Source organism: Anas platyrhynchos, chromosome 1 (genome assembly GCF_047663525.1).
Source record: "Anas platyrhynchos isolate ZD024472 breed Pekin duck chromosome 1, IASCAAS_PekinDuck_T2T, whole genome shotgun sequence".
In the NCBI taxonomy this organism is placed as follows: domain Eukaryota; kingdom Metazoa; phylum Chordata; class Aves; order Anseriformes; family Anatidae; genus Anas; species Anas platyrhynchos.
In genome coordinates, this window is record NC_092587.1 from 28,434,843 (window position 1) to 28,447,432 (window position 12,590).

The 12,590-nt window shown below is 38.8% G+C and overlaps 1 protein-coding gene and 1 long non-coding RNA gene across 2 annotated transcripts in view; one reads left to right on the forward strand and one right to left on the reverse strand.

The window, feature by feature from the left end:
• The window catches only part of SAMTOR (S-adenosylmethionine sensor upstream of mTORC1), a 35,059-nt gene that overhangs the window by 5,755 nt on the left and 16,714 nt on the right, over positions 1-12,590 (forward strand). The window contains exon 2 of the mRNA XM_027457409.3: positions 6,019-6,160. Within this exon, the coding sequence (XP_027313210.1) occupies positions 6,019-6,160 (142 nt within the window). The remainder of the gene's footprint in view (positions 1-6,018; positions 6,161-12,590) is intronic.
• The window catches only part of LOC140001608 (uncharacterized), a 31,930-nt gene that overhangs the window by 981 nt on the left and 18,359 nt on the right, over positions 1-12,590 (reverse strand). The gene's annotated exons all lie outside the window — the stretch shown is intronic.

A 12,590-nucleotide genomic window follows, 5' to 3' on the forward strand; every position in this document is an offset into this window, starting at 1 on the left:
CTCCCCGCTGGCTGTGTGACAGCCATCAGTCTTTAAAGTGATTTGTAGCAGGTTGGAGACACAAATCATTCTTCAGGGTGATGTGAGCTGGCCCACAAGAGGTGCTTTAAATAGCAGGTGAGTTGTACCCTAGACGTCTGCTTAGAGTGAACAGATAGCTAGTAGGTTCACACACAAGATTTTTACCAGCTGCAGATACCTTGTCAGGTAGATTTCATATTTATATAGATAGATATCAATATATTGTTTTGTAAATGTGTGTGTGTATATACATATGCAAGATTTCTACACTTTAAAAGAAGATTTAATTGTGAAATATTTCAGGTAAGTCCTAAGAAATGTAAAGTAAACGCTAGTCAGACAAGAGAAGAAATACTAGCTTAAATTGCCTGAACTTTGTCCGAGTTGAAGTTCATGCTCAGTATCTAGACATGTAAAACTGGACAACGTCGAAGCCAAAAATACCTAATGTCTTTCAGATGTTGTTTTAGTAAGACAGATGTTAGTAGGTTTCTGGTTTATCTCGTATATTCTGAAAGTAGTAAATAGCAGAGCATTAGCTAACATTCCTCGTGTAATTAATCACTGCCATAGCATCCAGAGATGTAGTAGTACAACTAAATTCCAACTGGTGAGTCTCTGTTAATAAAGAAATAATGTCCCGTGAAGTATTCATAGGAATCTGATTTCAGTTTTTGCCTAGTGGACAGTGTAGGATTTCTCCCATTTACCAGTTGGCATGATTTAGAAGCTTCTTTACTGTTTCCAGCAAGTACGTGAGAGGCAGAGGGTTTACGAGAGCCTCTAAGAGGCTAAAATGAGATGGATTTTTTTCATTCCACAGAGCATTGCCATCAACAACAACAAAAAAGAAAGCTCAGAGATCTTGCTAGGCGTTGCTATGGCTAGCAGCCTGTCATCTCAAGTTATCCAGCATTGTCATGGACACTTGTTAAATGTGGGCATGGGTTTTCTTTTAACAATGAGCAATTCAAAGAGTTTTATTAACACAACTATACAAATATGAGCGTGTCACTTTTGTTTCTGTCTCTCATTGTTAGTCAATGCTTTAAGCTTATTTTTTTTCCCTCCTGGAGGAGCCAACAAAGGTGTGTGCAGGAAGGTTTTGTGCTGTTAAATAGATGCAATCCACCCCCTTTGCATTTACCTCTGGGTTTTGCATTACCAGTTGATACTAGGATGCAGGTGGTCAAGACTTCAAACCCTTGTTTTTGTCTTTTTTTCTTTTGCTTTATTGCAGCTACTAATTAAAATTATAACTTTCCAAACAAAGAAAACTGGAATTAGAAGGGCCATTATTTTCAAGTCCTAAAAAAAAATATTTTGGGGAGTAAGGGAGGTTGATTAAGATGTAAAATGACATTGCATCTAGCTGAATCTTAAGTGTGTGGTATCAGTTAAATCAAGGAATGCAGGTGATACATTCTAGTTTGGTGGTGGATGAAGTATCTTGCATTTGCTTTTGAGGTACTGCAGCCATCTCTATCTGGCAGTTTTTCTGAAGTGCAGTGAGGGAATTAAGGAAAATTGTAACTACAAAAGCTACCCCCTGGGTGCAGATTGTGCATTTAGCTTCATATGGCATAACTATTTTATCACTGGATAAAACAGAATGATTCAGATCAGTTGTTTTTGTTTTTATCCCATGCCAAAGTGATAAATACTGTTTTTAGCGAAACTGATCTCTCTTCTATAGAGAACTGTCTTGAAAAGACAAATTGATTTGATTTATTCTGTCAGAAGTCTTAGCTGAATAAGAAGAATTGACTAATTTTTCTATAAGAAACATCTTTTAAAAGTTTAACAAAACCAACAACAAAAACAATAAAATCTAGGGTGGAAGGAAGCTGAATTTTGGGGAGTCCTTACCGTATAATTGTATAATTCTTTCTTCTTTATTAAAAATGTCTTCAGTTGTTAAAACTTACAGCTAACATTAGCTGTCTATTGCTGTTCCCCACAATTAAAACTCTCTCGTAATTAGGGTTATTTAAAAAATAACTCATACGTGATGGGTTTCTTCTCTGAGACAGGCTTCAGTGAGTGCTGCCTTTGGGGGCGTGAGTGGCTGCTCCGCATGCAGGAGTTGTGTGGGTGGATTTGAGGGGTTCGTCTGCCCTAGGTAAACACCACTGGTTTTTTGGTTTTCTTCTCGAAAAGGTCAGGCTGTGAAGAACTTCCGAGTTGGTCACTCATTTCTTCATTGACTGAATTGCTAGAAAGAGGTGGGCTTGGCCTTGTTTTGTTTTTAAAGGAGGAGTTAATCTTTTAGGTGAAGAGATTTTGGATAGAGAGGAGAGCAGACATTAAATACCTTCAAAGTAATTGCACTGTGGTGATTTGATAGGTATGTGAAACTTCTGTTATGCACTGGCCTTATAAATCAGAGGCTTTTCAGATGGATTTTGGCTTAACTGGTTCCTTTATGGAGATCTGAGATGCATAAAGATCTCTGAAGAGCCAGTGCTCAAAACAGGTTTTAAATTGCATAAAAAGTAATCATCAAGTGCCTACTAAATATGTTGAGTAGCCTTAAACCTTGTCATGGTATGGTCATGAGAACTTGAGATGAAAAGTCTAATGCACTAAGCCAAATATTAAGATGTGACAAAAGATGTGAGGCTTTTTTTTTTTTTGATCCTTTAGATCAGCTACCACGGACTTAAATTTAATTTATGGACTTAGTGATTGCTTAACAGAAGACTTTTTTATTTTTTTTTTTAGTAAGCATTAGTTTTGCTGTGGAACCTTCCTGTACATTTTACAGTCTTTTTGGTTACACAAGCAATGATTCACAAATAAATGTTTAACTGCACCACATTTAATGCCGTATTTCCACATGGATTATAAAGCTGTTTGAAAATATTAATACACAGCTCTGCTGTGTTCTGGGTACCACTTGAAAATCAGATATTGCAAGACCTGTTGTAGTCACTACCTTAAAATCTGTCAGCAGATAGGAATCGCTGTTTGCATTTCCAACTCAGGCAGGATTGGAGCATGATGCTGGAATTCGAGTTCCTGTAAATTTGCCTAATGTGCCTGTCTGCGCTTTCTCAAAACTTGGGCTGGAGAAGAATGTGGAAAACAAGCCGAAATAACTCCCTGCCAGGGTACTTGCTCAAGGGAAGCTGAACCTCAAATGCTTCTTTGAAAGGCACTGCACAGTGATGTCAGTCTCTTCAGAAAACCTTTTGTCTGCGGTTGTTCTGGAAAAGGGCAGACAAATGGTCGTCATATCAAACCCGGTGAGTCAAAGGCAGGTGCTTAGACAAGAATATAGGACAAGTGCTGCAGAAGTATCTCCCTGCACTTGCTCACTGTGCTGTTGTTCAGTGATTTCATGGTCTAGGAACTCTAGGAAGCCACATCTTTGAAGTTTGTCATGGATTTTTTTTTCCCTTAGTTTGCCAAGCTATGCGAACTTTAAGCTAAATTATGCATTTTATGAGGAAACAACTTTATGCATAGAAGCTGCCCTTTTATGCGTTACGCGGATGTCTCCTCATCTTGGAACAACAAAGCCTTGTTTTATATTGAACTTTTCCATTTTGCTCATGATCATGAGGAGTCCTATTCTGCTTTCATTCATCCCTTTCCTGTGGCTGCAAGGTGTTGCACACGCAGAAACCGTGCCGTATCTATCCTGTGTTGCCATTTTCCCTACCTTCAGAGATACTTTACTGACAGATGAAGACAAACCAGAAGTGCTCACGGAATTGATTTGATATAGGATGTGTGATGGAATTATTTTGTGATGAATTTTTCATGTTGGTTCTCCATGTCTCTTCTAATAGTCTGTATCTTTCAGTTTTATTTTCTTCTCTCAGTGCTAAAACTTGTTACTGCCATAGGCAATTTTATTGTAACCCAAAGTTCACATCGTGGGGTGCTGGTAGTCAGCTTCAGGTCTGCTCTGTATACCTAAATTCAAGACTCCTTATCTGTAGACTCAAACTTTTTTGTTTCTGTTTAGCCTGTTTTCCTCGAACAAAGCTCTCTCAACTGTGTGTCATTCAGGCATTTTACAGTTACCTGGCTCATGCAGTAAGGTTCAGTGCCTTGTGGCAGAAAACCCATGGAACTATCTAAATTGCATCCCAATTAAGCAGCTATTAAGAGTATACTTTGGACTGGGCTGGTGCTTTCTGCCTCGATGCTGTGTATATTCAGCACTTCTGATGTAAGAAATCAAGTGCCCTAGAGTCGTGCTCGTTTTGCCCTCTTTGCTGGGAGGATGCTGTCTGTACCATTTCTTGCTCTCAGTGCTAGAGTTTGTCCTGTCCTGCCTGACTGATTCCACACGAGGCCCTTTCCTATAGAGCAGCTCTCCCCAGATTTGCATTGTTTGGGAAATATGAGGGTTTCCTCTCACCTATCCTGTTAAATAAAACAGTATCACGTCTACTCCTAGCCTTCCATCTTGACTGCCATCTCATCCAAGGCGATGTAAACAGCTAATTTGAAGGATGACTCATTTTGATGATTGCATGAGTGTGCTGATGATTATTTTTGAAGAAGAGAAAATAGTTGTGACATCCCTAAACCAAACTTACACAGGCAGAAACCTGGATGTCTGCCTTAGATCTTCTGAGTGTGCAGCTGTCTGTCATACCCAGTTGTGCTGGAACTGGAGGACAGATGGGGAGAGCAGTTATTACTGCTTTGTACAAACGCAAAAAGAAAATAAAAGTTGGGACAGGAAGAAATCTATTGCTGCTAATTAGAACAAAGCACATCAAAGGAGTTCTCGTAAATGGGTGAAAAACAAATCTCTTACTGATATGAGGACAAGTCATACTGTAAGCTACTTTCAGTCTGTAGCAGACACAGCTGGCTTATGCTTGGATACACTTTGTAAATATTTCTTTCTCATAGTAAGGTGCTATGAAAACTGGTTTTGGAACCGTGTTGTTAAAAGCATGTTGCTTGTCAGTCGAATCTTAAAATATAGCTCTACTCTTAATAACTTGCTGTTATCTGCATCAGCTTATAGATGCAAAATTGGCAGATAAATATTCTGCAGATCTACATAAATTTATACCAGGTGTGTGCACACATTCCTGATTAAGAAACACAAAATGAATTAGTGAGGACTGTACTAGTGAGCATGTTTTTCTTCTCCTTTGTAGTGTAGAAGTGTCCTTTACTAAAAGTATACCAAGAGTTTTCACGCTGTAGAAACCTCAGCAGGAATTGTGGCTTGCTACCAGTGGCATTTACCTTGTTTTTGTTTGACAGTACATTATGTAAAGCAAGCTTGAAGAAGTAGGTGCTTCCCAGCAAAAGTGGGAAAATCATGATGTTTAATTACTTTGAAGTGTCAGAATTTTACCTGCAAGTCTTCTTTTTCAGCAAGGTGAGGAAAGTGAAAATAAGCCTGTCCCTGGATGTTGGCAGGCAAATTTATCTGATTTTTTGACTGTAGTCAGTTTGATTCTTCTGCACTGTCACCTAGACGCGAATTGGGTAAGACTGACTGCATAGGCAGACATTCGTGAAGGCTTGAATTCCTTTTCCAATGTATCCAGAGAAATCTATAGCCTTGAATAAACCTTCAGTTAGGCAGTTTTACATGTAACATCACCCAGGGTAGTTGCTGTGAACAGGAATGTGACTACAAAGCCTTTCAGTCTTTAATTTCTAAAACTGTTTGTCAAGTTTAATAGTTATGCACAGAAACCTGAAAGCAGAACTTCCTGGGAACTTTAATTTCACAGAACAAACTGAGCAAAATCCATATACTGAGAATATTGCTAGCTGATAGTCCCTTCCATCTCCCAAACCTGGAATTTTGTTTTTAACTAGAGAAAGAGGACCTTGTTTTTTGTTGTTAAATGCAGGTAAAGTAATCTCTTACTGCATTATATAACTCCTTTTAATTGGAAGATGGGAATTTTGCCATCTACAATAAAGCAGCAATTGTCGTATCTCATGTGCAATTAGATACGTGTGCGTTGTATCTAACATGCAATTTTTTGTTGTTGTTTTCTTTAGTGGGAGACTTTGATAAGATCTGGCGTGAGCACTGTGAGGATGAGGAAACTCTCTGTGAATATGCTGTGGCAATGAAAAACCTCGCAGATAATCACTGGGCAAAAACTTGCGAAGGAGAAGGCCGGATTGAGTGGTGTTGCAGGTAAACCTTAATGTATTTGAAAGATGTAATTGCACATTTCTATTTGCAATTCTTTATAATAGATGATTTAAGGTTTTTTTGTTTGTTTTTCAATTTTTAAGATTTGTTCCATAAAATGTTAATGGTTTATTGGTTGCTGAAACAAATAACTGTCTTACTGTTCTAGCTTGTTAGGGATATATAGCTTATGGAATAGTTTCTTCTAATGTGAGACCTCAAATGCATCTTCAACAATGTTATTTTTCCTTCAAATGCTGAAGGTGTTTGCAAATACCAATGAAGTAATTTTGTCTGAACCTAAACTGAACTAATGGAACAAGTGTAGTTCAAGTTTAATGTACGGAGTTCGGGTTTGATTTGTGCATATAAGTGCATGGATTTTAAACTTCTTACATGTCCTGATAACAAAATCATGGAACAAGTTCAAATAAAGTATTTCAATCTCTGAGGAAACTTCAAGGGGATAAATGTCAGTCACTCAGGATTCTTACATAAAGTTGAGGCATACCATAGAATCTGTACCACAGGGGAAAAAAAAAAAATAGTTTGGAAATCCGACCTGGAGAAGAATTTATCTGTGGTCCTGCCTTTGGGACTGTCTTCAGACAGATGAAGATGCTGTACATCTGAGAGACAGACATACAGTGAGTGACTTCAGTCATCTAGATGTTTAGAACACCTTCTTATTTCCTTCCCATCATCGTATTACAGTTCTTTTAAATGATGTGACCTAGAGGAGCTATATCAACTACATGTCATTAAGTCTTTGTAGGCATCTCTTAGTTTGTTCTTAGAATGGTGCAGTGATGGAGCTCTCCAGCTTCCCTACAATCTTTGAAATCACTGAAGTTTGAAAATAAATAAATATTAACAAAGTACCATTCTGCTCCAGTTCTGGAATAGCCACCAGGGAGGTGAGTGTTACAAAGTAATAAGCGAAAGACAGTGAGGTAAAGCAGGCATGGTATCACAAAAACTTAAACTTGTAACACAGGTCTTTTGAGCCTAATGAACGAACAAAAAAATTGGGGGGCACAGACTGTGAAACAGTTGGTGTAGTTGCCATCGTCTTGGTGGCAAACTGAGATGTTCTGTGCCTGCAGGAAATGGAGCAAGTGATAACAAGCTCATTTTCTTTCTCTCTACAACACTTTTAAATATTTGAAAACCATTCCTTTATTTATCAATTGTTGATTCTTTAGGTTAAGAAAACATTCAAGTATTTCTTACCCTTTCCTGGGCATTTTTTGTGTTACCTTGTCTCATTTTCAAGAGAGGTGAATCAGTTTGAAACAACTGTGCCCAAAACTGGACGCAGTGTTCCACTGGCATCATTAGAGATAGTATTTCTTCAATTTATTTATCGATTAAACTCTTGTTATGCAGCTGCCTTGTTTGATGGGTTTTCTGTTGTTTTTTTTTTGTTTTGTTTTGTTTTCAGTTGTGTTGGTTTTGTGTCAATGACTTATGCTCACTTCTGATCTGCAACTGAGAGTTTCTTTTTTATGGGCTTTCTCAGTTGCGAGTTGTTTTCTGGTATTTATGTTATTCATTACTTCTGTAGAAATGTTGATCTTTGTCTCTTTACTAAATTACACTCTTAAATTATACTGAGTTCTAATACTGAGATTTCTTGCAGCTTCTCCTCTGTCCATCTTGGCATCATTTGCAGAGCAGTTGAGAGGAATACTGACTGTCCTGGTTATCTGTACAAGTACAGATTGTACTGAACCCAGGACTGATTCCCATGCTACATTGCTCGATATTTTTTACACCTTGATTGTCAAGTGATATGTGAAACTTTTTCAGTCAAGTTATATGTGCATTATCTAAAGTAATATCTGCTAAGTAGTATTCCCCTAGCTTGTGGTAAGCTTGCCTGTTTCCCTGTAGGACAGGATAATGTTCCTTCTTGACAGTGGAGGAACAGTTGATGTCCTTTGTCCTGAGGCATTTTGTCACTCTTGCTTGTTTGGTAGTTGGGTGGTTGGGTTTTTTTTTGGTAGTTCCCACAAGACCTACAGAGTAAACATGTTTGGGCCTTGCAGCATGAACTAAGAAGAAAATCCACCTGGTAGGAGACACTAAAATGTTCTTTCTCAGTATAAAGCTGCTTCTAAAACATGGACCTTTTCAGCCTGTAAAGTCCAGGGGTCAGGAAATCTACATCAGGGAAGAGAAAAAAAAAAATCAATTTTTTGAAAACTGAGGCCTGGATGGCTATGTACCAAAACACAGCAGATTGGCTTTGTGTTCTGCAATTTTTTTGCTCCTTATCAAAGGACCAGGAGGTGTGCCAGACAGATGGCAGGCCCCATTTTCCTTACTCCTCCTTGTGTCTAATTGCTTAATTGCACGCAAGAGAACTTCACATGCATGAGACTTCACGGAAAGTTTTTGTTTGGTTCTTTAACTGTCTGTCATCATGACAGCAGGAAGGTAGCTGATGTATTAGATGAAATTTAATTTGTGAGTGGAATGCTGAAAGTACTTGGGAACCACTGGTGTATCTCTGCTGAAGAAAGGATAGCGTGGGTTTTCTTGGTTTTCCTTTTAAGGAAGATCTTTTTAGACATATGAAACAGAAAAGTGTATTTTTTTCCACTAGATGAAAAAAATACTTTTTTTTTGGTAATCTTTCCTTCATTTTTCTTGTGTTCTTGTATAACCAGATACCTGATAAAGTAAACCAGCGGATGCAGAATAACCATCAGAGAAGCCGTGTGTATTTCTCAGCATCAAGAATAATTTTCCTGCCAGGTTATCATTTTGAAAGTCTTTCTAGTTGTTTAGTTGAAGATACTGGCAAAATGCATGTTGTGAAGTTAGTTCTTATACCAGGTGACCTAAAACTTACAATTTTACTTCATTATTTTTTATTTATAACTGCACATATTGAGATTCTAGAAACTGTAAAAGATAAAGCAGTAAGGGGTAGGCTGTGCTGTTGACCATCTGCTGCATTGTGTAGGGCCAGTTTTCTTTCATTTATCGTTCCCCAGCAATACTATGCAATTTCTAGCATGGGGGAAGAGTGCTCAAAACCTTGTCCCCTTCTAGATGCAGCCTAGTGGTGTTGTAAAAAGCCTGAACTGCACTGAGCTGTCTTTCCCTCGATTTCTTTGTATATCTTTAGTAATCAAATGCAAAGTAGCAAATGATATTTGGAAACTAACATTTCTGTTTCTCTTTCATTTCAGTTTTGTTACAACAAAAAACTTAAACTGAAATGGGATAAGATTGCGTTTACCCTGAAAAATTGTCCTAACTCTTAATTTTTGCTGTCATAGGTAGCCTGGTGCACCTTTGTATGGACAGTGAATGCCAGCCTGTTCTGGTTCTAGTTAAACCAAAATGAGCTAGACTAGCAGGTTTGCTTCTTTCTGTTGCTTTTGCATCACTGTTAAGACTTGTGTTGACTTGGCTATTTTTTTAAATAACAAAAAGCAGAATCTGCAATTCTAACTAGCTAGAAATAGCTAACATGACAAAACATTATCTAGACCTGCATTTTTTAAAGTCTTTTGACAGTTTTATGAGTAAACTGAAGAAATATGGTCTTGATGAAGTTACTTTTTGGGGAATGCAGAACTGCTTGGAAAAACTTCTGGAGAACAGATGTTAGAACCTTATCTTAAATATTTGTTTCACTGAGATGGGCTTAGTAAGCATCTGTCCCTACATCTATTGCTAATCAATATTTTTGTTAATGATCTGCTAGAATACAGTCTGTTCATAAAATTTGCAAATGGGACCAAATAAAAATCCTCACTCTGAGGGCAGGACTAAGATTAATAATGATGTTAACTATACCAAATACTGTCAACTATGCAAATACAGGCCAGGGTGTCATTGGTTATCTGTTAGTCTTTTAGAAAAGCATTTGGATTCTGTAGCAGACCACAAGCTGAATATGAAACACCCATGGGATGCTTTTTTCCCACAAAAGCAAAGTGTTTTTTTTGTTTGTTTGCTTTTGTGTTTTTTTTTTTTTTTCTATCACCTAGGCTGTTTAGTCATAGGAGATCTTATAAGATCTTTGAAAATGACTACTAGGTCTGTTTGGGATTGGAGGATAGAATAAATTAATGTTTGAAGTCTTTATAGTGCCATTTTGTAGCTTTTTTGATGAATGCACTTAGTTGAGCAATTCACTTTCAATAGAATTAGTTAGAAGGGAGGTGGGGTAAAGAGGAGAAGGGAAACTATTTAAAATAGAAAAAGGATTTAATGCTCATTGTGTGTGTTTGTATGACAGCCTTTATTTTTCCTTTTAAATACTTTGTTCTGACAAAACCGTATCTGAGTGTTAGAGCTAATTAGAGCGTTGATCATACAATAACTGCTAGCTATTTTCAAATTCTTGGAATCCTCAGGTAGTGAAGGATAGTGCCTCCAGAACTTGGTTTGTGGTGGGGGGGTGGCCACAACACGGGAGAAATGTCTGATTACAGACCTGGCTGTGTTTTTCAAAAGGATAATGTCCCAAATACCTAGAACTGAGACAAGTATGAAAAATAAATTGGGAAAATGGGTTGTATACAAGTTTCTCATCTTGAACTTTAACAAAATATAATTAAGATAACTTGTAATGCATAGTGCTACGGTGCTGTCATACAGGCTGAATGTAGGATTTTCTTAACCTAAATCTGGATGCTTATGACAACAGCAGAATGTTTTCCAGCCATCCTGCATGATTAACATCTCCAAGGGACCTTAAGAACTCTCCATTTCTTCTTGATTTTCTTCAGGATGAGGTAGGAGAGGTTAAACCTGTAGAAGAGTTCAACCTTTTTTTTTTTTTTCAGGCCAGCAGTTCTTTCAGTTGAGTTTAGTATGCTTCTTTGTAAATGTGTGGGAGCGGGAAAGAAAAGTTTTTGTAGACACGTCGAGAAGTCTAGACTTTTCTTCAGCTCTGGGAAGTATATTATTTCTCTATACCCTCACTGAGCTTGATCTTTCAATATTAGATTCTGGTTAGTAAACAGTGTAAAGAACGTAACTAAGGCTCACCTTTTCTTTGAAAAGCAGAGAAGATGAACTGTGTCAGTTCTTAGCCTGCAAAGCTGTCTCCTTGAAAATCTTGAGCATTCATGAAAAGCTCAGCATCAGAAACTGCTCTTTGCCAAGATAAAAAGTGACCAGCATTAATTTAGTTGTTAGTTATTACTTGGCAAGAAGAATAACTGCTGATTCTTTTGACATATTTCAAATTTCATATGGTGTTTCTTTGGCAATCAAGGATTTGAAACATGACCCTCTCCTCAGTTTTTTATATTCTATTGAAGCATGTGGTTTTGGTTACTGTATTCTACAACAAAGCTTTTCTTTCACAGCTGAAGAGTGTGAACAAACGATTTATCTGATGAATGTGTATCATATTCTCTAACTGGAACTTTCTATATATGTCCAGCCCAGATGGGATTGGGGGGGGAGAGGGTGCAGAGAGGAGACTGTTCACCATGAACAAATTGGTTATAATTTTAGATTTGAAGTATCGATGACACCAAGCTAGGTGCGTGTGTCGATCTGCTCGAGGGTAGGAAGGCTCTGCAGGAGGATCTGGATAGGCTGCACCGATGGGCTGAGGTCAACTGTATGAAGTTCAACAAGGCCAAGTGCCGGGTCCTGCACCTGGGGCGCAATAACCCCAAGCAGAACTACAGGCTGGGAGAGGAATGGTTGGAGAGCTGCCAGGCAGAGAAGGACCTGGGAGTGATGGTGGACAGTCGGCTGAATATGAGTCAGCAGTGTGCTCAGGTGGCCAAGAAGGCCAACGGCATCCTGGCTTGTATCAGAAACACTGTGACCAGCAGGGCTAGGGAGGTGATCGTCCCCCTGTACTCGGCTCTGGTGAGGCCGCACCTCGAGTACTGTGTTCAGTTTTGGGCCCCTTGCTACAAGAAGGACATCGAGGTGCTTGAGCGGGTCCAAAGAAGGGCGACGAAGCTGGTGAGGGGCCTGGAGAGCAAGTCCTCTGAGGAGCGGCTGAAGGAGCTGGGCTTGTTCAGCCTAGAGAAGAGGAGGCTCAGGGGTGACCTTATTGCTCTGTATAAGTACATTAAAGGAGGCTGTAGCGAGGTGGGGGTTGGCCTGTTCTCCCATGTGCCTGGTGACAGGACGAGGGGGAATGGGCTAAAGTTACGCCAGGGGAGTTTTAGGTTAGATGTTAGGAAGAATTTCTTTACTGAAAGGGTTGTGAGGCACTGGAACGGGCTGCCCAGGGAGGTGGTGGTGTCACCATCCCTGGAAGTCTTCAAAAGACGTTTAGATGTAGAGCTTAGGGATATGGTTTAGTGGGGACTGTTAGTGTTAGGTTAGAGGTTGGACTCGATGATCTTGAGGTCTCTTCCAACCTAGAGATTCTGTGATTCTGTGATCGAAAACATTTCACTGAGAAAATACCTGGAATTTTTGTATAAGCAAAGAT